The sequence below is a fragment of the Lates calcarifer genome, linkage group LG20 (genome assembly GCF_001640805.2).
Source record: "Lates calcarifer isolate ASB-BC8 linkage group LG20, TLL_Latcal_v3, whole genome shotgun sequence".
In the NCBI taxonomy this organism is placed as follows: Eukaryota; Metazoa; Chordata; class Actinopteri; family Centropomidae; genus Lates; species Lates calcarifer.
The window spans coordinates 12,103,309-12,130,830 of record NC_066852.1 but is presented as its reverse complement, the minus strand read 5'-3'; the positions used below and the strand labels follow the sequence as shown (position 1 = coordinate 12,130,830).

Sequence of the window (27,522 nt, the reverse complement as noted above, 5' to 3'; positions counted from 1 at the left end):
GTTGGGCAACTGTGTGTTGGAGAAAATACATGATTCTTATGTCTCAAGTAGTCAGGAGGAAATTTGGCAACACCAATGTCAGAATACATCCCACCCATTATTGTTTAGTTGGTGTTTTGTAGCAATATTACTGGTGTTTTGTGGCAAAAACCATTGGCAATTAGAACACATCGACGTAGTACATAGTAGAGAGCAAGTACAAATCAACTGGGTAAGAAATTAATTTAGTCTGATTGTAACACCTCTTTTTCTTCACCTCTTTTATCAGCCTATTTTTGTTTGTTTTTCCAAACAAGTTCAGTCTCCCATGACCTTTATAACTGTTCTCAGATCAGTTTATCACACAAAAAGAGCACTAGCAAATTCCTTCTTCTTTGTCCGCAATCTCTCATTTCTCTGTGGCAGTCACCTCACCACAAACCATTTGAAGAAGATTCCAGTTACTGAACCCATTTTCACTCTCATCTTTTATTAATTGTTCAAACCACTGTCAACTCATCTGTGTGTTTTGTCTCTCTCTTCAGTGCTGTACTCGCTGGCCTGTCTTTCTACCTCAGATAGCCGTGTCCCACACGACGGCTTGCGGCCTCTGGCAGGGTGGCGTGCCAGTCTTACGAGGCTCAGGTGTCCGTCTCCAACTAGGGAGGATGGGCATGCTGTCCTGCTTGCACAGGCTTTTGTCAGGGCGCCTGTGGGCCTTGATCTCTTTGCACAGGCAGCGTTTACGCTCAATGACTTCCAGCAGCTTGCCGTCTCTCTGGGTCTGCGTTGTGGATGGGGTGGTGCCTCCGCTGACAGGAGGCTGTCCCTGTGCCAGCTGGGCGAGCTGCTGGAACTGCAACTGCAGATGGTGCTGTTGCTGAAGCTGCTGGAGCTGCTGCTTTAACTGTAGCTGCTGCTGGTGGAGCTGAAGCTGCTGCTGCTGCCGAGACACGCTGGGACTGCTGGGACTGCAGGGTGCTTGAGGCTGGGCCAGACCATGCAGCTGAAAAAAAGTGAAGTCAGTGAATTTATGTGTGATATTAGTGTATTTAAGTTTATAAATAATTTGAGAGATCACTGCAGTGCTGTAAACAGCAACAGCCAATCCTAGCACACTGAATGAAACTGCAGTTCCTCTGGAGAGCCACCAGGATGCAGCGCTGCTTCATCTATTACAGGTTGAGGGAGGGTCAACCAGACGCATGCAGACAGTCTCTGCAGCACACTCAAACTGCGTCAGCACTTGCTATGCAGCCAGAATCTGGGCAAAAATGCGCTGCTCAAAGACTGCAGCTCATCTCTCCAAAAACATAGTACAGCACGTTCTCTCACCCACTCTCTCATTTACTGATTACATATTAGCCTACGTCATGCACCTTTGCGGCTCTTATTCTTTTGAGGCAGGCCAGAACCTTATTCTGCTCAGTGGGCATATCTACCAGCTATAAATAGATCTGCAGGAGCACTGTCTCTAGCAGGAGGTGAAGTAATAATGAGAACAATATTAATGTTCACTCCCGAATCTACGATGAATGAAGTTAATAGAGTCTATAGTTATAAGGCTGGGTATTATACTCTATATTCACCTGATTCAGGGCTTCTCGTGCTGGTAGACTGCTCTGTCTCTGGACGTCTCCTCCACCCACCTGTCTCACTCCAGCAGCAGAGGAGGAGCGGCCCAGCCGCCCCACTTCTGTAAAGAAACAAACATTACACAGTGTGCCTGCTAATGAGAGCACTGGAATATATCTTTTCATTTTAACACGCAGAGCTGTGAATGTCTAACCATGCTCATGTGAGTTGAGAAAGAGCCTCTGTACATTGTGTGCACACATTTTATTTTAAGCTATTTGACAATTATAAAATATCATTCTACTTGTGAATAACAAATACTGAAGCAGCATTTTTTATCAAAGTATGCTTTCAGTGAGATTTGCTCTTGTACCACTGTTATACTCTGTCAATGTTTATCAGTCAGCTGAGTATCTTTTATTGTCTTGTAAACAGATTTCCCTTAAATTTACTGGACAGGAAACTGTAATGTAATTTTAGTGGTGATCCTAATCTGCAATTTCCGCCATTCATTATTTTTTATACAGACTGAAATATAATTAGATGACTTGAAGAAGACTTGATTCACTTTTCTAACACAAATATTTGCATGGTAAAAAAATAAGTTAAACACTGAAGTATCAAGTGGCAATTTGACTGTTCAACACAAATGGTGGTTTATACTCTCTTACTGCATTGAACATTCCTGCAATATCAGAGAAAAAAAGGGGGGTGGGGGGGGGGGGTCCGGAGCACTCAGAAGTTCAGACAAAGGCATGGTGAAGGATTTCCTTGGTGGTCAAACACATAAGTTCAAAAAAGAAAAAATCCAAAATGCTCTACTGTTTATTCAGATATTTCATGGTGAAATTCATGCAAGGTGAAGAGGGCTGTTTGTGCCATTGTGTGGGTTGTTGCTCAGCTCATTTTTTAACATGTGTGTGTCCATGACTTTGTGAATTTCATCATGTAATAGCAATCTGAATAAAAGCTTTTTGCCAAAAGAGTGCCTTGGATTTTTTTCTTTTTCGATTCCTGTAATATCACTTTTCTTTAAGGATTGCATGTGGGTGTGCTTATGTTGTACGGTCTATAAATTTCATTTAGTTCTAAAATGTTTTTTAACAACTAGGTTTGTCACAGCATACATTGTAAACACCGTGGATTGGGACTAGGGCTCGTGAATGTGTGTGTGCAGGGATGTGAGCCTGTTTATGGAACACCTCTTTTATTGGCTCTGCTTCAAGGAAAGTATTGCACTGATTCTCAAGGTAAGCACGGTCTGTCTGTCTCCAGAGAAAGGCCTTGAGTGCAGACGAAGAGACTGACAAAGAAGCACAGAACATCAAGCCTAACTTTAGTGGAGGAAGATGTACTGGAGGAAGAGCTGTTAGTCTTTCATGAACGAGGAAAGGAGAGGATTTAGCTTCTGCTAGTCATCTTTTCCTAAATTCTGGGGGTTTAAAGCCGCATTTTAATGTCAGCTGTCAAACAATGGGGAAAAAACAAGTAAGCTGTCCAAGTTTTAGAGCTACACTACAGCAGAGCCAGCAGATGGATCCCCACAAAAATCCACTGATATAGCTCCCTGCTAAATAGGATGTTGTGGTTAGAAGCTGTGAGTAAAAGATTATGAACACTGTGTTTACCTACCTCCATTGCGACAGGCAGGGAAAGTCTGGCAGGGAAGAGGCAGCCCTACTCTCGGTAGGGCCCTGAATCCCAGGCTGCTATCCATGCCAGCCAGGGACTCACTGTGACCAAGGGCCCTGCTGGTGGCACCACTGAAATGAACCGGGATGCCGGAGTGGCCTCCTCGAGACGCCATCCCCAGGTCCTCTTTATCCATCCTTAAAAGGGCATCGGCACTGCCATTCCACGCACGCCCTTCATCCTCTGAGACCACAGAATGAACAGAATGAATATTTTAAAGAATTAAAATACCTCCAAAAGCCTGATTTTCTTTTGTATTCTGTTCTCAAAATGACCTCTGACTTACTCTCTGTCTCTCTGGTCCCGTGGCTGAAGGACAATTTCCTCTGCATAGGCCAGTAAGACCCCTCATCTGCCGTTAAGCTGGCACTGCTGTCCCAGGGCATGAAGCCAACTTTTGACTGGAGGGACGCAGACCCTCCATTAATCTTGGATGCCCCCTCACCTACACCAGTGAGACTTGAGGGCTGTTGCAGAGACGGAGTCTGAGAGCTTCCTCTCAGGCTCTCGTAAGCTGGCGGTCTCCGGAAGCCACCGGAGGGGTAGGTCCACAGCAGGGGGCTGTCTGAGGAGGGAGGCTTGTAGGCTGGCAGGCCGTGTGGAGTGTGAGAGCGGAGATGTGGTCGAGAATGAGGACGCTGGGATGAGGATAATGGCGTAGGGGTTGAGCAGGTGCTGCTTTGAGACGTTTGACTGCTACTGGCGGTAGCACTATCCATCTGTAAGGAGTGCGGCCCTCCTTCCCTATCCCAATCCCGATCTTTATCCCGATCCCTATCCCGGTCCCTATCCCGATCCCTCTCTCTTTCTCTGTCCCTGTCCTTATCTCTATCCCTGTCCCTGTCTCTGTCTCTGTCCTTGTCTTTCTCCTTGTCTCTGTCTTTCTCCCTGTCTCTATCTCTACCCCTATCCCTATCCCTCTCTCTGTCTCTATCTCGGTCCCTGTCCCTATCCTTATCCCTGTCCTTGTCCCTGTCCCTATCCTTATCCCTCTCTCCTTTATCAGACTTCAAGAGGAAGCTAACAGACTTGCCTTCCTTGCCTGTACTTGAGGTTTGGGTCTGGACTGTGGCCTGGGTCGAAGTTTGAGAGCTGCTCTTGATTGGAGCGGGAGAGTCTCCTCTCTCTGGCTTGCGATAATGATGGTAGTGTGAAGGGCGGTGGTGAGGGTGGTGGTGGTGATGAGAGAACGGGGAGGTGGACTTGGAGGAGGGAGGCAGGGGCGTGGAGTGACTCCTGGCTCTCAGGCCAGGAGCTGGGCCTAACTGGGCCTCTCTGCTGTGTTTGTCCTGCTGGGTTGCGCTTCCCCCAGACAACTCCTTGGAGCCCGACAGGGATACGGGAACATTAGAAGAGGTTGAGGCGGAGGTGCTGGCTTGAGTCGTCACGCTGGATGTTTGAGTTCCCATTTTAGTAGAAGCAGACGCCTTGTTCTGCACCCCGACCCCACTGGAAGCTGCTGCAGGCTGAGGGAAGGCAAGCAGCGGGGGCCGGTGCTGTAAAAGATTGGGGAAAGGGGCTGGGATCTTCGTGTTGGCCTCAGGCTCGGATTTATTCCCTTGCAACAAGTAGGGAGTAGGGGCACGAGGGGTGTGGGGACTGGTGGAGAGGACCTGGGGGACAGGGGTGGAGGATGCAGAGGAAGGCAGGGGAGATGAATGAGAGATCGACACAGTAGCTTTGGGTTTTGAGTAGGAAGGAGACGAAGAGGAGGGGCGTGGCAAAGAGGAGGAGCTGCTGGAGGAGGAGGGGGTGACGTGGAAGTGTTTAGAGCTTTTCAGTTTCTCGTGTTTGGGAGGGAGGTGTCTCTGGGACTCTCTGTCCTCTTGCAGCGGGTATTTCATCTCCTCATAGATAGCCTCACTCTGATCTGAGTCAGAGTCAGGTGTGGTAGCCACAGGGGTGACAGGGTGGGGGGTGGCCGTCTGGCTGTCTCTAGTGAACACTTGGCCCACCATCTCTATATAGACTGGCTCATCCTCCCCATCTCCAGTCTGAATCTGAGAGTCTGCTGCCTGGAAAGGCAGGGATGTGGCAGAAGGAGGCACACGTGGAGGAAGAGGGTCAAAGGTAAGCTGGGTGCTGGGACTTCTTTTGGGTTTTAAAGGAGGCACCTTCTTTGCTCCAATGTCTCCAGAGTCCGACTTCTTCATGGCTATACGATAAAAAAAAAGAAAAAAGCAAGTCAAGAAAAGAGATTATTTTCTCAGTAGAATAACCACCTGAACACACATTTCTTACCATTTTTCTTCTCTGAGTGTTTGGACTGTGAGTGTGTGGGCGGGGGAGGCGGCGGCGTCTCAGGAGGTCCTCTGCTGTCAGCGGACGAGGAGCTGAGGCGAGTGCTTGGATGGCGTTTGGGTTTGGCCGGGGGGCAGCGGCCACCGTGCTGGGACTGGGTGTCAGAGTAATCTCCGTTCTCTAGACTCGTATCCCCGGCACCGACAGCGTGGCAGGATTGCGAGCGCGGCGCCATGGCAGAGGCACAGGAGTGAGGGGACAGGTCCTGGGAGGCCGGCATGGTCATGAAACCCATTCGGAAGTGCCGGCGGAAGGAAGCCAAGTCTCTGACTTTACCGACAGTAGCTGAGGGGTCCGTTTGGGTAGAGCTGCAGTTTGGTGGATGGGGTTGGGAAGGTGTGGATGGAAGAAAAATATTGAAGCATGAAGAAATCATAGTGAAGTGAAAAATATTCCTGTACTACCCTTTATATTGACCTCACTCTTTCCTCACTCTGTCTTTGGTCTTCAAACGTCGCTTTTTCAATAAAGAAACGCCTGCAGGGCTTTCTCTGCACAAGGGAAAGCCCTGGAGGCACTTCCATCTTTAGCATTCACATATCTTTCCATCTGAATTCCTCCACATCTGCTTCCCCCTCAAACACATTTAATTAGGAAATCAATTCCCCTGTCAAAAACAAAGTTCTCTTTGTGTATACTGTGCTGCTGGAATTCCCTTATTCTTTATATCTTTACATCCTCAACCCACATCTGTAGTCCGCTTTCGCCAGAAGCATTTAATCTGTTACCATGGGAACAGTTGTGATTTTCATGTGTTTGATAGTTTGTCTTTGAAATCATCAATGATACGAGCTCCCACAACAAGAACTAAAACCGACACAGAGGAGAATCTGACAATAAATCAGCAGTGTTTCACCAAATTGCGCAACAGCTAAAGTTTCATTCCTGCTGAGTGTGTAAAACATACGACATGCCTTTTATTTCATTATGACGCAGATACGCATCAGTAATCTGTCATGGATGCATATGGACAAAACTCACAGCAAAATGTTATTTGAATGATGAATTGTGAATGGTATTATGAATTATTAAACTCTAGAACCTCAAATTAAGTAAAATAATTGTTTTTAAATTATGGCCAATAAACAAGAATAAAATCAAATGTACTGGGTTGCTGACCGTTTTGAGTCGAGCACAGTTCAGTGTCAGTGGCTCAGGTTGTTGACATAAAACTGTGAGGTTTGATGACCTGCTGAGTTCACCAAAGGTTTACAAAACTGGCTTCTGATAACGCTCTGCTCGCCTCTCTGCTTTAGAGATAGATACTGCGATGGTGCGCCGTCCTCTCAAGAGGGGTGTTACACTCCCTGACCTCACAGCAACACAAGATAAGCCCCTAGTCTTTAAGCCAACTTGGATCGAACAAGGTTGACTTGCCTTCCCCATGTAACAGACTTTTATTAACAAGGCTACTGTGAAGTTACTGTACTAACGCAAAATGTCAGAGGAGAGCAAAAACTGTGGAATCTGTTGTGGAAATACCATCAAAAGGAGTAAAAAGATCCCAGAATTTACTGCAGTGATGTAGGAGGGAATCACAGCTTCATAACCCTCTGACTCTTGTTCCAGGTTTGTGTTGATCGCATCTCAGTAGAGACTCATCTGGGTATCCACATCTGTCTACATATTTGATGCTGTGAGAAATTGTGCTTCTGAGTGTGTAATTAAATAGCTCAAATGCATGACTATTCTGTGTATAACTGATTCACCATAGCGCATAATGCTGACATATGACTACGGGTCATGCAGTGATTCTCTTTTAGATCAGTTGCAATCCCTGTGAGACAGTAAAGCACATAAGACAATTGGAGCTTACAATTTGTAGTCAACATAGCAAGAAGCAGAAGCAGCACTGAGGCTGCTCATCATGGAGAACACAGAAGCTCCTATTTTCTTCCTCGTGTGTGAGGAGGTGTGTTTGTGTGCTTGGATATGTGTGTTTATGTGTGTGGTATAGCAACAGAGTGTGTTTGCATCTGTACAAGTATGTTTGTGCCCTTGAACGCCTGCGGAGATGTACTTGTGACTCCTCACAATCGACATAGATACTACCAGGCCAAATTTAGCCCAGAACAGAGGCTGAGTAGCTCCTTCTAGCACCTTGAAGTGCTCTGTTTTTTTTTTCTTCACTTCTTCTCAGGGCAGAAGAAGCTTTCAACATCTTCAAACCAAGACTCAGTTGTTCAAAAATCTGGTCCCTCACCTCTTTATCCACTACCCATTCTTGCTGCTTTACATTGGACCCATAATCTACAGTTACTAGCACTTAAAGTGTAAGTTTGTTCTGTCGGATTAAGAAGAAACTTGAGCCGGGTTAGCTTAGCTTAGCATAAAGTCTGAAAAGAGGGGAAAACTGCACATAGCACATAACATATACAGAACTGACAGATATGAGAGGGGTATCAGCCATCTGTGTTTCTGAGTTGTGTGCTATGTAAAATCTGTACTAGAGAATAATATGAACCTTACAAATTCAGACCATGTTGATTATTCACTATAGCAGTTTTTGTTAATTCCTGGTATGATCTGAATACTGTGCAAATGTCTATCTTCACATGACCTCATGTTCTGCTTTAATGAATGGTGGAAGTTTCCTCTGCTCCTTTTCTGCTTTGACTGAAGTCCTAATCAGGAATTTATTTGCCCAGTCAAGAACAAATCTTTACACTTTAATACAATTTTCTGTCTTTGTCATTGTGAAAATCACATGATTGCCAGCAGATAAAGGTTACATATTCACTCCAATAAGCATAGAAAGAAGTGGGGAGGAACGTACATCCTTGTCCCAATCAAAGGTTATCCACTGCTCCTTTGTAGCCTTTTGAAGAACACCCCTAGTACATTTATCTTTGGACAGACTACCCCCAGTGGAAGATATTCCCAGAAGCTTTTAAGGCTGTGGTGATAAAGTTTTTGCTGAAAAAATCCAGTTAAGATAATTCTGCCCCTAGCACCTACCGTCCTATTTCTAATTTACCTTTTTGGAGCAAAGTTTATGAATAGGTTATGTTTAAACAGCTGAATGGGACTATCTGTAAAAAAATATATATATATATATATATATTATCTTTGAGAACATCTTCTCTGGTTAGAGGGCAAATTGTTAAAATTTCAGATGAGTTAAAGCTGAGCAGCTGACATTGAGTATGTAGTTGTCCTCATTCTGTTGGACTTTACTGACACATCTGACACAGTGCACGACATTTTAATTGATTGCCTTAAGTTATGGGTTGTCTCTAGTATGATTTTAAACTGATCTGATTCCTCTTCTGTCACCAGAAGAAAATTACATAAAAAGTGAAACTGCCTGGTGGTTTGACTCAAAGCAATAAGGCACAAGCTTTAGCTATTGATTCTTCTAATAGTATTATTGTAGGATTATTTGCCAGCATGTGACACATGGTCGTAGGTGCCCCTGAAGCGTCCAACGACCAAAATATGTTTTCTATTTGTGACTACATCTCCACACAAATATGAACTTCTTGAAGCCTCCACAATAAGACAATACTTAACTTTGTCTGCCTGAAACTCAAGTCATTATAGAGATTGACCTTGACTTAAAACTTTTTTTTTATTTCCTATGACAAGCACTGTTTTTCTCTCATCATGAGGTTGAGCTAACATGACGAGAATCACGCTCATTATTCAGTTCCCATGACAGCTGTAATAAACTCTATTCATAACAAAACTGAGCAGGCTTTAAAGGTCTTTGAGCCATGTGATTAAGATGTTCAACTGATTCTCTTTATTTCAATATATACACTAAAAATTGTAACTTATACTCTTTGGCATAAATAACAATTTCATGTTGTGTATCAACAGATAAAACTAATATCTTGTTCTAGCAAAAGTGAGCGATTCCATTCCATATATCTGAACACACATTGGAAGTGCCAGGCTACACCCATGTCAGTCCATTCACACTGGTCTCAAAATTCTGTGCAAGAATTAATAAAACCTCAGCTGGCAGCAAGGTTTCCTTCCACCAGTAGCCACTACTGGGAATAGTCTGTCTGCCTGTATTAGTGCCATAAGAAACAGTCTCTATTTTTAAAACTCATATTGAAACTCACCTATTTACCATTCTGTATCTCCACAGTCATCTCTGCTTTAAGAATGTGATTTCTCTCCTGAGGGCCTTGAGATCTCAAACTGTCTACCAGTGCCCTTCATACTACACAACCACCCCCCACCCCCCATCAGCTCTGCAGTTGTCCCTGGTCCTGCCTCGAGTCCATTTGGTTTCCATCCCTTCGTCCCCTGTGCAATTTCATCCCTGACCCTGCTCTGTTCGTAATCATCACTGGTCATGTCCTGCTTCTCACCTCTGCTGCTCTGGCCCCGCTCGGCTCTGCTTTCATCGCTCATCATGTCCTGCTGTCCCACTTGCTGCCCTACACCTCCACTGGCTTGATGCTGCCATGACGTTGATCTCTGCTGCCAACACGGGGGCCTCCAATTATCGCTGTGAGTCAGATAGCACTGGAACACGCTTCTAAACAAACTGAATTGTTGTCTTTGATGTCCTCCCTCTCCTGAGTGTCACAAATAGCCCCATACATGCTGTGGAATTTGGTGAATTATAGGTGACTCACATTTGAGCAGTACATCTCGCCTCTGTCCCCCAAACACGCGCTCAGATACAAAAGATCACACACTCATGGGCATGCACACATTTTTCTGTCATTTCAGTACTGTCATAACCAAACTGTGATTCAGAGTGCGATGATGTTATGTTGTTGACAACTGTTTTGACACTTGTGTAGAGTGCTTGAGTTTGTTCTATTATAATTTAATTAGTTTGTTTTGATGCTTGGCTGTCTTTCAGCATGTCTGTGTAAAATGCAATTTAAACAAATCAGATTTAATTTCACCCTAAAATCACATAGCATTTTTACAAGATTTTGTCATTATTATTATTATCATCATCATTATTGTTAACACAATTGACAGGACCGGCACTTAGTCTGTGTTGTGAATAATTATGATTCATTTTCACTTGTGCTAGTAGATGTCCAAAGAGAGGAGCTGGATCTGATTCATCATCAGCTAACTGTGTTGTAATGGTCAAGAAATTAAAGGCCTGAAAATACACTGCACCTTGCTTAACAACAACTGATGGGTAATGGTGGAAGAAGTATTCAGATTCCTTTGTTAGATTAAAGTACAAATACAGAAACCTAAAAATTATAAGTGAAAGTCCTGCTTAAGTATTATCAGCGATGTGTAATTGACAATGTTTAAAAAGCAAAATAACTAATTTTGCATAAAAATTTCCCCCATGAGTGTCATATTACTATACATTACATTATAAACCTGGGGAGTTGTGACATGATTAACGGGGTGGGACAAGCTCTGTATATATATATATATATATATATATAGGCCTGCCACCACTGCTGGCAGGCCTAGCTTGAAGGCCTATACTTCCTATTGTTCCTGCATTTTCCATAAAAACTCATTACAAGATTTTACGATTCACCCCTTCTCGTGTGTGTGTGTGTGTGTGTGTGTGTGTGTGTGTGTGTGGGCGTGTGTGTAATATACACCGTCCTCACTGACACAGCAACCAAACTTTCATTTTTAAATTCTTCTTGCTTCATGGGAAAACCATCAAAGGGGTGAATGACCCAGATTCATATGATACATTGCTGTGAAATAAAACGCAGAAGCTCTGAAGATGAAAGTATGTAATGTAATGACAAAATAATCACACATGTATTGAGACAAATGAGGCACCAACTCTATTTAATTTCCTTTTTCATTGGTTTTGCCCCCATTTTGCCCTCTGACATTCTGGCTGACATTATAGTAGTTTATCTCATCTACAGAACATATTAACTTCATTATGAACTGCTGTTATGCAAATTTACCCAAGACTCTTCAGTTGAGCCCCCCTGACTTCATGAACTGTGCTTGGAATTAAGATTTTGAAATTAAACTCATTCACGCTGGCTAAGAGGTTTATATCCCCACTGAACTGAACCCTAATGTAATCCCATATATGCAGAGCTCCTGTGAGCTGATCCTCTCACCTCTTTTTACTTCCCTCTTGGTCCCTCTGCCTCCAGTCCAAACGGCTCTTACGATACAGCAGGTTCATGTCGCTGCGGGGTCGCTCCTCCTCGCAGCCTATCACAGCGCAGTGTAGCCGCTTGCTTCGCCTCTCTATGTCACGCAGGAAATGCTCGACTGCCACATCCTGGGCTGAGCCAGAGCTCATGGTATAGAAGAAGACTCAGGAGACTGGAGCGTATGGCGCAGGCAGCCTTCTCCAACTCACCTAAACAAGAGGAAACAAGGGAAATGTTTGAGCTCATTAATCATTAAAAAATATGTTTAACAGCTTCCCAGCTTTTTGTGGCTCACAAGATTGACAGTGACTACTTTGTGATGTGGCGACGCACTATGAAACCCAAATAATCAAACCCAAATTACTGGCAGAACTTTAGGGGAGTCATTGCTTATCATGCTCACCGTGTCATAGCAAACAATCCTGCCCATTACTCCAACTGGCAGCCTTCAAAGCAGAGACACAGTGATGCATGATGATGGAGGTTGCGGTTTTGTTTATCCCTACCTCTAGTGTATCACATGAAAACTATTTATACTTTCATTATCCAGTTATGAATATTTGAGTAAGCATGGTAACTCAGCTGCAGAGCATCTCTGGCTGCAGGCCCTGGGATGGCCTAGCTAAGCCTGTCTGCTAGCCAGACAGTAATGTGGTTTGTCATATGTAGCGCATGCACAGCTTCCTACTCACGCTCACCCCACAAGAAGTCAGGCTTGTTGTGGGGCAGATATCTGAGGGCCTGACAGTATTTTCGTGATGGGGAATGTGAGTGAGCAACGCAATTGGCTAAGAAAAGCGCAGCTGTCAGCTGATACATGTTTCCAGCGCTTTTTCAACATAAATAGAAACAGAGTTTGAATGTTTTTTGGTAGTGGACACTGGAGTATTACTGTTGGTGCATCTGGCATCAGTTTGTTTTGAACTGAACAGCGAAAAAAACTGAATCAGTCACTTTCATGAGATGCATTAAACTAAGTTTCATATGTTGTGTTTACAACATTGCTGGCCCATATTACCAGAGTTTATGTCTCACAAATCAGATAATGGAAGTAAAATAAAACCAATATTTTTTCCTAGTTGATGTTTTTTAAGCACTGTTGTGCATTCACAACATGTTACAATGAAAATACATGCTAGTCCAACATAATGTGCTCTGAATTATGCTTTTATAGTCATTGTCTAAGGATGTAAGCAGCATGAAAAGGGAATAAAAAATACATGACATTTACATTTTACAGTAGCATAATAGCTTTCCTAATTCTATACATATTCAGGACCATTTAAAGCACATATACCACCGACTGCACAGGGACTTTACTATTTATCTTAACTACATCTCACTATAAAGACAAAAAAAAAAAAAATCCACAGTAGAAGCATCAGGCACTGTCACCTGGGCCAGGCAGCATGTTGAGCTGTGTGGATGTGTGTGATTCTTTTGTCACAGCTCAGTGTGTCATCCAGTAAGTCAGCGTGGCTACTGCTATTCTTGTATCCCACAGCCCTGACCACAACCTCGACCACTGCTGCTGCCATGCTTGCTGACTCAATGTTAATTAGGTTAGGGAGCTGCGACTGTAGGTTGGGCTTTTGTTAACGGGAGCTTTGATTTGGGTTTCTAGGATCTGGCAGCTGAGCAGGCAGCCCTGCAATTGCCGCATTACATGCTGTGGGTTGGTGTGCAATTAGCCGAGCTAAAAGAACCAGGAGGTCTTCATCTTACATCTGCAGATAGGCTTGTCTCATCAGACTGGGGCTGCAAACATCATTTTTTGCAGATCCAAACAAAACATGTAGTATGCTAACATAGGTTGGTTGTGATCAACCCCTAAGGTCACTTTTAATCTTAAATAAATTCAGACCATTTAGCAAGTTGTTTCAGGAGCATCTGTGGGGACAGGAGTCGCTTCAATTCCTCATTAGAACCAAGGGGGCAGATGGAGCCATGATTCATATGATTGGATCTGCATGCAGTGCTGCAGACTACTCACTCATGCACATAAGCAAACAGATCACACACACATGCTCAAATCCCCCATACATGCTAAACACATGCATTCAGACCAGGTGTGAAGCAGTAATTGCAAATGCTCAGCAGCTGATCTGAGTGTGAGTTACTGATGACAGGGAATTTAAATCATTAACACAAAATTTGAAAAAGTAAAAAATCTTGAGTATGAGAAAAGCATTAGCTTTGACCTTATATTTACAGTACCCTCTTCCTTAAAATCTTTTCATCTTTCACTGTCACTGAATTTAACACTCCTGGAACACGTTGTGCTGCAGCCCTCTGCCCTCCTGCCTCCACCTCAGCAAGTGGCCCTGTAGTGTTGCTGCACCTCACTGAGAGTGAGGCAGTAACGCTGCAGAGTGGAGGGACACATCACAGCACTGACCTGGCCATGGCATAAGGGCAATATTTCTGAAAAAGCAAACATACTAAATACACATTTAATTACTTTGTGGTATATTATCCAGTTGTGTTTTTCCAACATCAATTAAAAATTATATGAAACAAGATATTGTAATAAATACCAACCCTCCTCCCTTTTGTCATTACAAAACAAAGCATTCATATGATATATTTGCCTTTGCAAAGCTGCTTGAATAGAAGCAATTAGACTGAAAGGACAGATAGTACAGAACATGTCGTTCACATCATCTTCCTTCTTCTGCACTTCCAGTCCTTGGACTGACATGCTCACATTCGTTTAAGACTGAATTAAATTGCAAATTACAGAAATCAAACTTTGCAACTTAGTAGTGACAGTAAGTAAGGTAAGTAGGAAAGAAAGCAATAGGATTTTTTGTGAACAGATGTTTACAGCTCACTTTGTCAGTGATGTAGTTTTGCATATTTTGAAAAAAACAAGCTACTGTACATATGCTTGAGTTTATCCAGTACCATCTCTGCTCACCACTGTACAGTGTCATATTAACCACACAGCCGGGTGGTGCGCTACAGTCAGTATACTCAAGCCAGACACAGCACTGCAGCTCAGCAACAGGAACAGAGGATGAGAGAGGCAGAGGGGAAGCAGCGTACAAGGACGGAGTGACACGTTCAGGAGAAGAATGAGCAGCTTGAGACGCACACAGCTAGAGAGAGAGGGAGAGGGAAAAGAGACAGGAGGGGAGGGGGAGCGGTGAAAAAAGGGTGGTGGTGGTGGGGGACCAATAAATAGAGAGTCACTGAAGGATCAACCAGGCTGAAGATTAGGCTGAAAACGTACTGGAGACAGACGGATGGAAGGGAATGTTGAGGCAGGGAATATGAGAGTGGAGGGAATGAGCAAATGGAGGCAAGTGCGAGGAAGAGAGGATAGAAAAACAGTGATACGCAGCCAGACTACATGAATGGGGGAGGGAGGTGAAATCAAGCCTCTCACACTAGTCGCTGTGTGTGGTCTCCTAGCAACACTGTCAGCCATGCATCTCTTCCTTAGCCACTGAATATGCACAAAGCCGGATGTCAGCGTCGTCATACGTGATGAACCAGGAGTTAAACCTCAGTACCGCTTTATTTGTACCTGATTCTGCAGTGGCAACAAACCTTATGTATCTTAGATGGTGCTACCATCTGTATCCCATAGTTACCATACAGACTGGCTGCTAACATTACTGATCTACTGTGCTACACTACTCATTCTCTAGACATTAGATGATTTGCTACTTATCCATACAAGGAAATCTGACTAATACACTCAGCTACATGTTTTATAGAGGCTTTTTAATGTCTTCAAGGTTGTCAGCTGAATTCCGCCTCTCACTTCAGCTGCAGGTCTGGATATATTAGAGAAAAGCAAGCAAACCAAATACTCAGGTGTAAGGTAAAGAGAGTATCTGTACCAGCTGATAATACTAAGACTGGAGTTCTAAAACAGGAGCCTCGTTAAATCACAGCTGGTTCCTCTCAAGAAACTGGTTGTAATCACAGATCTACTACTCTGGTCTGACTAAAACCATCAAACAAGTACATAATTCAGTTGGTAAAAATGGCTCATTGCCTCTTTTAGGCCAAACCATGTCAGTTGTCTGTATGAGACTTTGATCAAAGTTAGCTTGTGAGAAATGCACCTAATTTGACGCTGACTACAACTGCTGACTACATGCACAACAATCTATATCAGGTTTGTTTTGTTTGTTTGTTTTTTAAACATGTTATTTAGTTTTTTTCCCTTTAACCAGATCCCCCTAAACAGCAGAGGCTTGTGTGATGTGACAAGTGTCATTTCATCACTGTTTAACAGTCAGCAAAGCAATACCAGCTTTCAGAGAGTGTGTTGACCTAGGGCCCACAGACGATTTGTTTCCTTTTCTCATGACCTTGACAATATTATTTTGTAAAGTAGCACCTAGTTGAAATCTACTTTTTCAAATCCAAATGCACAACTAATGTGATGTCAGACTATTAAAGGCAGAGCATGGGCAGAGACTGCGATTACAGGTCATCGTAGTATGGTCACACCAATGATAAATAACTATGGAATAACTACTACACTGCATCGTAACGGAGGGAAACTGAATGATAAAATTGTTGAGTTTTCCAAACAAATTTTATTACTGAATTAAGTCAAAATCAAAATGTCGAACTATATTACCGTTTTACTCAGTTTTGTAATGGAAATATTTCAACCAAGTGCAGTAAATAAAGTGAAAATAATCAACAGAGAGAGTGCTGTGTTCTGACAAACTCACAAACACTAGTTCATTTCACAAAAAGTTAACTTTGTGCTGACAAAGTACAAACACACTTGCAAAATATTAATGGCCAGATGTCTCACACTTTCTGTTCCCAGAAGCTCAACTTGCAATGAGAGATACTGTCCTAAACATTTGGTCAGGTCAGATAATTTATGCTGCATCACACCATTAATGATGAACATTTACCAGAACTGTTGTGATGTGGACAGGATACCCCTTAACACGCGTGAACAAAGGAACACCAACACGCTAAATTCTTCCATGACATGAAATTCATCATCAACTGAATTATGCAGAGTTCCCCTATTGTCAGTGGTGGTAAAATGTCATGATCCGTGCATCAACATACAGCCCTTAAAGGATACATAAAGTTGCACCTGTCAGACCTCCAGAAAATAAATTAGGCAGTTTTAATCTCCCCTCTTTTCCTACCGTACGGTACACTCTCCAAATATTGCGTTTGATGTTTCTGTTTTGGGTTCTAAGGGAATGTCTGTTCACTTGGAGTGCTGAGGTTTTTTTTTTTTTTTTGAGTCTTTTAAAGCCGCACTCCTTGAAAAGTTTGTACTCTGCCGGGGAGACCTGCAGGCCAGAAAAGCTTTCAAGCAACATCTATAGCTTTGTGCATTTTTTTACACACTGGTTAGGACACAAGCAAAACCAATCTAACCCTCCCTAACAACAGAACAGTCACCTGAGGTAAAAATGCCCCTTGCTTGTGCCCATTTGAGCCTCCTATCAGTGTAGTGTAGCGACAACACCAGAAACCAGGCAGATGCTACTGGTAGTCTGACCTGTTTTCTCTTTGTAACAGTTACTATGGGAATCCTCCTTTCCCTTCTTTGTGTTGTTTTCTTCACTATCCCCTGCTGTAAGATGCTTCTCTAATCTCCTCAGACACAGATCTCCTAAAAATTGTCAATAAACTGGATATTTTGTTCTAATAACCAGGATCAAAGACACAGTGTGGATTTAAAGTATGAGAAAAACAACCTGGGAGAAGATTATTTTTTTAGCTTAATTAATATATTTTTTTGAATTGTGTAAATAATTAAGAAAAACAATTCTCTTATTGTGCATCACTAATCCAGAAGTCACTATTTTCACCTCTGGGTTATAGAGTACGGGGGCTCTTTGCTGCTTGAGCATGCCTCAACTTGCACTATGTACTGCTGGTGTGCGCTGAATGCTCCACAATATTGCATTGTGCAGTGAAATGCCTGTGGCTGATGAGAATGGACAGGAGGAGGAGGAGGAGGAGGAAGATGTAGAGGCTGATGTATCACTCCAGGCCAGGGGGTGGAAGGCACATGAGAGGCGTAGAGGAATTTTGCTGAATTTTTCTTTTGACCTCTTTCTCATGTTTTGGGCATGAAATAAAAAAAACAAACAAAAAAAAAACAAAAAAACCTCAGTATTTTATAAGTATGGTCACGTGGACTATATGAAATGTTAATAGCAAGCTGCATCATTCTTTTTTTAAAAAAACAAGGTAACATAAAGTTGGAGGTCAAAAACCAAAATATACTAATTTTAAATATGCATGTACAGGACACTTTGCACACTTTGGATTCTCCTCCTCAGCGTTGTACAAACTGAGTGACCACTAAATCTTTCATGGACTGCAACCAAAAATATCCTACAAAAAAAGCTTTCCCTGTTCCCTCCAGCCCCGTGCTACCAGGACACAGCCTTGAGCCACAACAATGTTTGTCTCAACTACGCACCTTTTCCGTCAACAAATGAATCTATTATTGTCGGTGTGCGTGTGTGTGTGTGTGTGTGCGCATAAACAAACATATTCATTCTGTGTGAATCATGAATAGCTCAAAATGTCAAAAGCTGCAGTTACAAAGTGCAACCTGCAAAAAACATATATAAAAAGAAGACCGGTCTCTCTCTGGTCTAAAAGAGGCGGCCAGTGAATGACCTCCCAATCCCCATTTCCCACCTCAGCTTGCCCTTGCCTTCATCATCTTCTGCTGGAATCTGCAGTAACCAAGGTGACCCATTGCACTTAGCATACATGGACACTTACCAGCTTACAGATCCACAAGCCCTTATACAACACTGGCCTCATTTCCATTCAGTCTGAGTTGTTTACCTTCTCTATCGCACACATAAGGGTTCAAAATGTTGTGGAAATACCACATCATAACACAGAATAACAGAGCACCCTGGGCAGACGCCAGCGTCACGCCACTGGATGTGGTATGACGAAAGAGTGCAAAATCAATGTGTTCAAATGTCTCTGCAGGGTTCCCCTCAAAATACTGTGTCTTTTAAAAACATTATTCAGCACAGCGCATATGTAAACTCTCTGAGCTAGTCCGTCATATTAAGTCTCTATTTTGTTTGATCTTTAGTATTTGGCAGCTGAAACCCAGACTGTGAGGTATAGCGCTGCAGGGAGGAGAGCGAGGATTGAAAAACCCCTCCATGCTCGCGCTCGTGCACGGGGGATGTGGGGTGGGGGGGCTCCACTCCACAGCTGCACACGCTTCACTGAATCAGTATCCCTCTCTACCCAGGATCTGACTTATTTTAGATGTGGATTAGCCAGCAATATTTCCTGCCCCCCTGTTAGTTTGTTCAGTTTAAAGACTTATTTTAAGTATTTATTTTTACATAACTTATCTTGAAAAGAGGTAGGAGTGAGAAATCTTGTGTCCTCTGACCATGCTACACAAACGCTGTGGACTATATGAACTAAAGCTGAACCTGTTTTATGATCCAGGGCAGCCAGATTTAACTACATCCACTTACACACTACTGATTGTAATTCCAGAGTATTTTCACCTATTAAAAAGCTAAAAACATCATCGCCTCCAGCGCTGTAGGTTGTCCCTGCCCCTACATGACAAACCTCATAAACTATTCAGCAACAAATTAAGTGAGGCCCAATAGCCCAAAGTAAAACAAGGATCAGCTGAACATCACTGTAAACTAGACATATGATTTGCCTCACAGCAGCTTACTGCTTTGAATTGCCTTAGAAAGCCTCGGGATTAGAAATGAAAAATGGACAACTCACTAATTATGGAAAGACAAATCAAATCAAAACATTACCACTCAGAAGAAAATATCAGAACTGATATTGTTACAATAAACCTGCTGATGAACCAGCAGCAGCAGCAGCAGCAGCAGCGTTGGTGTGATCTGCAAAGCCAGGTAGGCCACAAGTGGTCTTCCAACATTTGAATCATCCTACTCCTTGTGCTCAAAATCCCCCGATTAGCGAGTCATAGCGTAGGTTGCACAGGATAAGCACACACACACACACATGCCCACACACAGATCTCCCACTCATTCATCTCATTACATACAGATCATGTCTCTTTTGGCCTGGATATTTGTACTCCACAGTGTTCACCAGCATGTCAGTAAGTCAGAGAAGAGATTCTGTTAAGACATTTCAATAGCATAAAGAGTTTGTGTGACAACTCTAATTGCTGGTAAAGAATTCACACTGCCACCTCTAAAGGTTTTTTTTAATATGTGAATAAAAATCACATGAGGCACTTTTGAGAGTTGTTGAAAATCAGCGAGTCAGACAGCTAAGAGCATTTTAACAGTCTGCACTGCTGAGATGCAAGAGAAGTGGTAAAATGTTTAGATTCATTGGCCTTACAGGTGTGATTGGCAGGTTTTCAGTTCAGGGTCTCACTTAAGCAATTCCTACTCCTGTCATTCCCGCTGTTCACTGCGCCGACAGTGAAGAAATGAAAAGGCACTAACTGGGGCAAATGGCGGATGATAGCAGATTACACACCAGAGGGTGTCTGATTCAGACAGTGTTTTCTTATTTTTCTGCTCTTTGGTTATAGGTGCAACACATGGACAAAATAGCAGATGGAAAAAAAAACACAGCACTAACTTAAACAAGATTATTTGCAGTGGTGTAGTCTAGTGACTTGCTTTGGCCCAAGTGGCTCCCATCCAGAAGTGAGAGTCTAACACTTGTGCAGGCTTTATATGGTTTCACCTTTGCTGTAACAGCTGCAACCGTGTAACTGTTTTTGATGCACCAATGTCCTGTTCTCAGCACACACTGCTCTGGAATGACATTGCTAATTTGATTATAATTGTGTAGAAAAATGGCAATTTCAAAGTTATCAGTCAGATTTTCAGCTTAATTTGCCCAATACTGAAACTTATTACAGGGCTATCTAATAATAAAATGCTATTAAGATATCTGCTAATCAGAAATTGGATAGCTGGGTCTATACAAGGGATGCCATATAAAAACTCTCTGATCTACATGAGTACAGTAGGTTTGGCCCACACAACCTGAGTCTTGGTGCTTCTTAAAACGTTTGTACTTGGAACCACTGGGTAAAATTTGGAGCTGGATTTCCCTTTGCTGCCACCTAGCCAAGCAGCTGGGGTTCTTTTCAGCACAAATGAAGATTGCTCTGACATTTACAACACGTACTTAAGACATCCTGCAGTTCAGATTTGCATTTCTGAAGTCACTGTGTACAGGCACCTATTTCACACATTGCTGCTGAACCCGGAGTTTTTGCTGGTTTACTGTGACCTTTAGGGATATCGCAAGCGATGAATTACCACTGTTTGATGCTCCACATCAGTTTCAGATTCATGTGTTCACATGACACAGTGACAAATAAGGACAGCATTGTTTGTGGAATATAATATACTTACAATATACTCACTGTTTACAACTTGCTGCCATGACTATCATGTTACTGCCTTCTAATGATTTACTGAACATTTTCAAGGTCTTTTGAAGGTCTTTAGCATGAATGTAGCACATTAATGAGAATAGGGACATTAACACAAGAGTCTGGACCACTTTCATGTCCATTTACGCATGCCTAAACATATGGAATTCAAAATTGAACTACGTTGTCCCCCTCTTGTGATTCCATGTTTGCAAATTATTTTTCTCACATAATGACACTGACATGACTTTCCTAGGGGTTTCTTGAGGATAAAAATGATAAATAGCACATAAACATATGTAAATATATTTGTTTTCCATCCCAAATATATTCACATTTTTCCATGTGGGAGATACGACATAGATAGAAATAAATACGTAGTGATTAACATGGCTTGAAACTGGCACCTCTGTGCCAACAAGAGATGGAACTTTTGGCTCCTAACTTTGTTTATTTTGCATGGTACCATGCAAATGACTTTGAAAGGTTTAATGAGAAGAAAACAGAAAGGAAATGAACAAAGATGAGTTGCCTCAAGGAAATCATTACCACACATCATTACTCTTGACTACACACTGCAGTGAAGACTGAATGCTGTAAGATGCTTACTGTCCAGAATGAAAGCATTTAAAGGGAATATTTAATTTGAATTTTCCCTGGCTGATTTGGCCACATACATCCTAGACATCCTCCGGTCAGACAAGGGACACGCATGCATGACCTTTTAAAGTGAGGAGCACCCAGCGAGCCAACAACATCCAGCAACGTGGCTGCAATGTGGAAGCTTCACAAAATAAAGCAATCCTGGAGTCAGTGGTCATTTGTAGAGCAAAGTCATTCCTCCTCTTCCTTTCTCCCCTCAGTGGGTGCAGGGGCTGACGGCCCATTTAAATTTTGACATTTTTTTTTTTCCACCATGCATGACAGGAAAAAAAAACAGAAAGCCATGAGACAAAAATGGCAATCATTTTCAAAGTAGAGTGGGCAATCTGTATGCCTCTATGATATCTATTTAGAGAGAAGGAATTTAGAGTGGGAGACACAGCTGAAAAAGTCTAATGGGATTGAATTGTTTTTTTTCCCCTCTATTTACTGGACAGTATGAGTAAAGAGCCAGGAGGGACAGAAGATAAAGGAGGATGACATCTAACAATGTCCAAGACTGGATTTGCTGGTAAATGGCCTTGCCCTTTAATCAAGACACCACCAGAGAGAACCTTTACCTTTACACCTGTTAATAACACGACACTGTGACTGTCTCAAGGGCATGAAAAAGTTGATTTGATCCACAAGAAAAACAAGTTGACGGGAAGTCATGATATTAATCTGAAATACAATCAGCAATGTTGTAGATAATTTGATTAAATACTGCATTAGGATGAATTTCTGTTAGTTGACAGCACAAAAACAATACAAAAGGGTAGTTTGGGTGATTAAATCAATTTGACCTACATTTGTGACAGAAGGTTTAAGATTAACGGGGCACTCAATTTCCATGGTTTTTCAGTCTGTGAAAACAAATGTATGATGTCACCTGTGGCTTTTTCAGAGGTTTTGTCAGGTCTGACACTATCTGAGCTTAATCTTGGACATTACATATTCTTAACCTAGGAACAGCCTGTGTTACAAACTGCATGGAGTTTACAAGGAAGTGTGTCTAAAGAGACAGTACTGAGGTGCATTATGGGAAGTGTAGGATCCAGCCTTGCAAGTCTCCCAGTGTTGTGAATATGCATTAAATGCTGGATTAAATGCTTAAATGTGTCAGTAAACTATATAAAAAGTGCAGTAAACAGAAAAAAACTAAATTAAATAAATATTTGGTATGATTACTGTTAAAACAGCACCAGTTCTCCTCAGTACACTCTCCTCACACACACAGTTTTTTAAGGCACTTGGTAGGTACGACGTTCCAAGCATCTTAGAGAATTTGCCACAGTTCATCTGTGGATTTAGTCTGTCTCCGTGTCTTCTGCCTCCTCATGTAATCCCAGACTGACTCCATGATGTTGAGATCAAGGCTCTGTGGGGGCCAGACCATCTGCTTCAGGACTCCTAGTTCTTCGTGTTGCTTTAGATAGTTCTTTGTGACTCTAGCTGTATGTCTGGAGTTGTCGTCTTGCAGCAGAATGAATTTGGGACTGAAAGTACTGGCTGAGGGATAAGAATCTAAACAATCCAAACATCTAAATGCCTAAAAAAATATAGTATAAATGTCATGGCACTCAACCTTACAGTTATTTTCATTATTGATAAGTCTGCCATTTTTGATTCATTTTTAAGTTTGGTTTATGAAATGTCAATAACTAGTGAAAAAATGCCACACACATCACAACTTCAAGAGGCAATAATGACGTCTTTAAATGTTTTTTGTCTCACTGGAAGTCCAAAAACCAAAGTTATTCATTTTACAAAGAGAAGCAGGAAATTCTCCCATCTAAGAAGCTGGAAGATGACAAACCGTAGCATTTTTCACTATTTTAGCACAAAAAATGACCAAAATTATTATTCAGCTAACTGACTAATCGTTTCAGCTCTAGTGGGCTGTTTAATCACTTTGACTCAAATGTTATTTACTCAGCATGTAAGTAGTGGGGGAGGTAAAACAGAGTGATACGAATGAAAACTGTGGCAGGATTCAATCTTAAACCACTAGGGGCAAACTTTTAACTGCCTCTCAGGTAAAATCAGTCATCTCTACTCTGCAGAGTAAACAGTGAAATAATTCTCAGACAATCTAACCTGGAATCCCACCACTGTGATGCCAGTTGAAAAGTGAATATCCACAAACACAGAGGCACAGTTTATAAATCCTTAATTTTTCATCTGACAGCAGTCACTCACATAGCTCACATGCTGCAGCACAAACACTCTTCCACCATCATTTCTGATGTGTCTCTGACAAAGCTGAGAGAATCAAGATGGTGAAACCACAGATGGAAGAGGCGCCTGTTCTCCTCTTAAAAAAACAAAACATAACGCTGCACACCAAAGCCAGCTAAACAAAACTACAGCAGTATTGATTTTGAAATACCTTCACAACTGGCCAGTAGTATCCATTCATATTACATTTAACAACCTATTGACCTGCCACTGCTCAAATTCTAGGGAAACAATCTGTTTGGGTGCTCCAGGAAACCCACAGCTATGAAAAAATAAATAAATAAATTTAAAAAATCCATTACTGCTCATCCAGACAGGGGTATCCACTCGACTAGAGAAATGGGCTTAAAATGTCAGCATCTGCCACTTCTGTCTCACATCCGTCAGTCCCCTCACTCCCTGTCCCCCATCCCCATCCGTCCCTCTCCTCTCTGACCATGCATGGGCTTTCCCTCGCCCTCTCTGGGTCCTGTATATTTGTGTATTCAATCAAACTCCATTTTCCGTCCCTTCTGGAAGCACACAGCCAGTTAGAGCAACTGAATCATTCACATCATAGAGGAAAGCTCTATCCTTTCTCCTTTATTGAAAACACTGGTGACTTTATTTTCATTCTCTCTGTCAATACATCACAAACATGAGCATTGCCCAATTTCACTTCTCCGTAACCAAAGTCTGTGGTTATTTTTCATATATTTTAAAAGCTCGACCTTCTGATTGAGCAGGATAAATCCTCAAGGACTAAAAGGGCTCCAATGAGACATATTCAATTTATTTCCACACTGCACAAACTGACTGAGCTGCCATATACACCTATGGTTTCCCCATTTTAATCACATTTCTGAACCGAATTTGAGTTGACCAGGCGAGCAATGATAGTTAATGACAAGTTGTGTTCGCCCCGCTTTTCCCTCTGCATTCAAGACACACCGCACAGTGTGTGTGGCTCACAGCCTGCACTCAATGACCCCACAGTCACAGCTGCTCTCACCCATCCCTACTCTCCTCTATCTGTACCAAGGAGCGCTTAAACCAAACAGCACAAGAGACGCTCACATACCAGATCCTGTTTATGTGTATCTGTTAAGCCTAAACATGATTTAAAATCATGTGTTTTCTTTTTTTTTTCCTTTTAGTTTTGGTCATATTCAGCTCCAAGGTCAAGCCAGGCTGGCCGGTAATTAGTTTCAAATTCAAGCAGATAGTGAAGTATCCAACATGGCAGTGAATCATCCCTGAAGAAAAACCAACATGGTATTTCCACATTCAAACAGAACGGTCTGTATTATTATTGTGACATTTTGAATCCTCATCCTTTTGATTACTCATACTATTTTTGTTTTCTGTTTTTTTGTTTTGGACAGACAGCAGACTGAGTGACATGGCTGCTTGTGTCAAAATAAAATGTTTATTCAGTGTAGATATAACATTTCCTACCAAGTCAGGCAGCCTTCCCTGATTCATTCAAGTAATATTGGAAGACAATTAAAGATGGCCGGATAAATGCAGCTTCCTATGAAATAACTACAATAAATATTTTTATTCGAACAGCCTAATAACAACTGTCTTTTTAACATTCCTGTAAGCCTTAGGTGGGGTGGTGAATAGGAGCTCTCTCAGTGGGAGTGATGCTTGTTTTGAGTGACTGTCACGCCCGGAAAAAGAGGGGGGATTGGAGGAAGGGGGGGCACTATTGACTAACCTTAATTTCACCGTGAATTCACTATCCCTTCGACCCCTTATGGTTCATCTTATAAAGGATCTAAGATCGGATACTGCGGCAGTTGATCAAGTATTAATCACTTGATGGTTTTCCCTTTAAAAACATCTAATGATGTGGCTCCCCTCATCCAGACGCCTGCCTCTCCCGCACCTTCAAGACGCGCCAACACATCCTCACCTGGCTGCGCACAAACACACACACGCACACACGCACCACACATCACCCGTATTTTCACAATCAGAGTAACTACCGCCCATTCACACGCACGCACAAACGCACCCCTGCTATCCTCTTATTATCCGTAAACATGCAGATGTTTTCCATCGTGGCCTTGCAGAAATAAGGCTCCCTAACGCTGACACGGCTGTCACCGCTGTGGTGTAGGCATTTGATTAATAACGCCGTGCATGCTCCAGCATCACCAGTCAGCTGATGGAGGCTTGTTTTTTGGTGAAATATTTATAAGGGCTTGTCACGACTGAACTCAAACACGGGCTGTGGGGTTATACTGCGCGGCGCTCTCGCCGTATCTTTACATCTCTTTTGTGTTTTGGGGCTAAAACACAGGCCTTATATTAAGCGACACGGGGCTGAGAGGCTTCAAGGTTGAATCATTTAGCTTGAGAACACACGGCGGCTCGCTGTCAGCCCTGTATTTCTTGGAATTTTACGCGTAAAAATGCCACCAGGCCCGACGCTTCCTCCGCAATACAGCATCATATTTTCTGCTGCTAATTAGGCAGACAGTGCATTTTCACTATGACAGCTGGCTATATGGGCTAGATGATGTAAGCAGCTCAAGCGATGATTTATGAGGGAAAACACAATATTAATGAAGGTGTGACACCTACCTTAGTAACTGGGTAGCCTATGGCTGGCGCAGATGCAGACTATGCCGCTATCCAGTTGCCCAGGCTCGTAAAAATCAGACAACAACAAAACCACGCCGGTTGTTGATGACACAGCTGTCTTGAAATAGACGGGAGGGAAAGGGGAAAAAATCCTTTCCCAGATGTGTCAATTGACGTGGAGATGAAAAATCAGCTATTCAGACGCATATCACCGGACTGACGCCTTTTCTTGACGTGAAAGGTCTTCCATTTTTATGATAAACAGCAACACTCTACTACCGCGGCTCGGTGTAGCCTGGCCGGTGTGAGATCTGATTGAAAACCATGATGCAATTCAATGCGACGTTACAAAATGTTCCTCTCAGGTAAAACGCCATCCTTGTGTGGTTTAAAAAAAAAAAAGCCTCCGACGCGACCTCGGCAAAAGAAACACGCTTTCAGTTCAGCCCCTGGACAGAGAGGAAAAAAAGAAAAACACGCCAAAACAAAAAAAAAAATGCGCAGATATCAGCGCGCTGTGTTGGTTCAAGCGCTGGGCATCCTCACTGTGCATTTGCATCCATATTAATATTCATACAGTACTTCCTGAGAGCAGACCAGTGGTTGTTTTCAGAAGGGAAAAAAAGCATCCGAGGTGGCTTAGAGTCCAACTACGAGAGGCTGTTATGAAATTTCCTTTCGCAGCTCATGTTTAGCCCAAGATTCAGCAGTAGACTCATTACAACGTCCGGATGGATTCTTGATAAAGTAGAAGACCTTTTTTTGTCCCTGATTACAATAAAACTATAAAACGAGACAGTTTTAATTTTACCAGGATACAAAAAACTAAGCAGAACATGTCATATGTGAAAATATGATAGGACCAGTACAGTGATGTAACAGGGGATAAAAATACTATTAAGTATAAAATCAGCTCGCCATAAACCCAATGTTGAGTACCACAGGCGCAAAGTAGGCTAAGCCTTCACAGGAATATTAGTATAACATTTTATTTGGACTGTATCTAGACTGGATGAGCAGTTATTTCAATGAAAGCCAAAGGAAAATATCCAT

At 42.5% G+C, this 27,522-nt stretch overlaps 1 protein-coding gene across 2 annotated transcripts; it reads right to left on the bottom strand.

The window, feature by feature from the left end:
• Positions 1–434: 434 nt before the first annotated feature.
• On the bottom strand, positions 435–27,511 carry LOC108893508 (neuronal tyrosine-phosphorylated phosphoinositide-3-kinase adapter 1). Of its 2 annotated transcripts, XM_051078817.1 has the most exons (7): positions 26,470–27,511; positions 11,583–11,830; positions 5,488–5,855; positions 3,533–5,401; positions 3,187–3,429; positions 1,569–1,675; positions 435–985 (listed from the first exon to the last, which is right to left on the bottom strand). In XM_051078817.1, exons 2-7 carry the CDS (start codon positions 11,768–11,770, stop codon positions 554–556), a joined length of 3,207 nt encoding a protein of 1,068 aa, XP_050934774.1. In that variant the 5' UTR covers positions 11,771–11,830; positions 26,470–27,511; the 3' UTR covers positions 435–553. The 2 variants fall into 2 exon arrangements, with proteins under 2 accessions (XP_050934774.1, XP_050934775.1); XM_051078818.1 differs by lacking the exons at positions 11,583–11,830; positions 26,470–27,511 and adding an exon at positions 9,873–10,882.
• Positions 27,512–27,522: the final 11 nt, after the last annotated feature.

Coding starts and splice junctions, on each gene's coding strand:
- LOC108893508 (XM_051078817.1), bottom strand. CDS start 11,770: ATGAGCTCTGGCTCAGCCCAGGATGTGGCAGTCGAGCATTTCCTGCGT. Junction 5,856..11,582: donor CAAGAGGGAAGTAAAAAGAG/GTGAGAGGATCA, acceptor ACCAAACTGCAG/CTCTACCCAAACGGACCCCT. Junction 1,676..3,186: donor CCCTGCCTGTCGCAATGGAG/GTAGGTAAACAC, acceptor GTTTCTTTACAG/AAGTGGGGCGGCTGGGCCGC.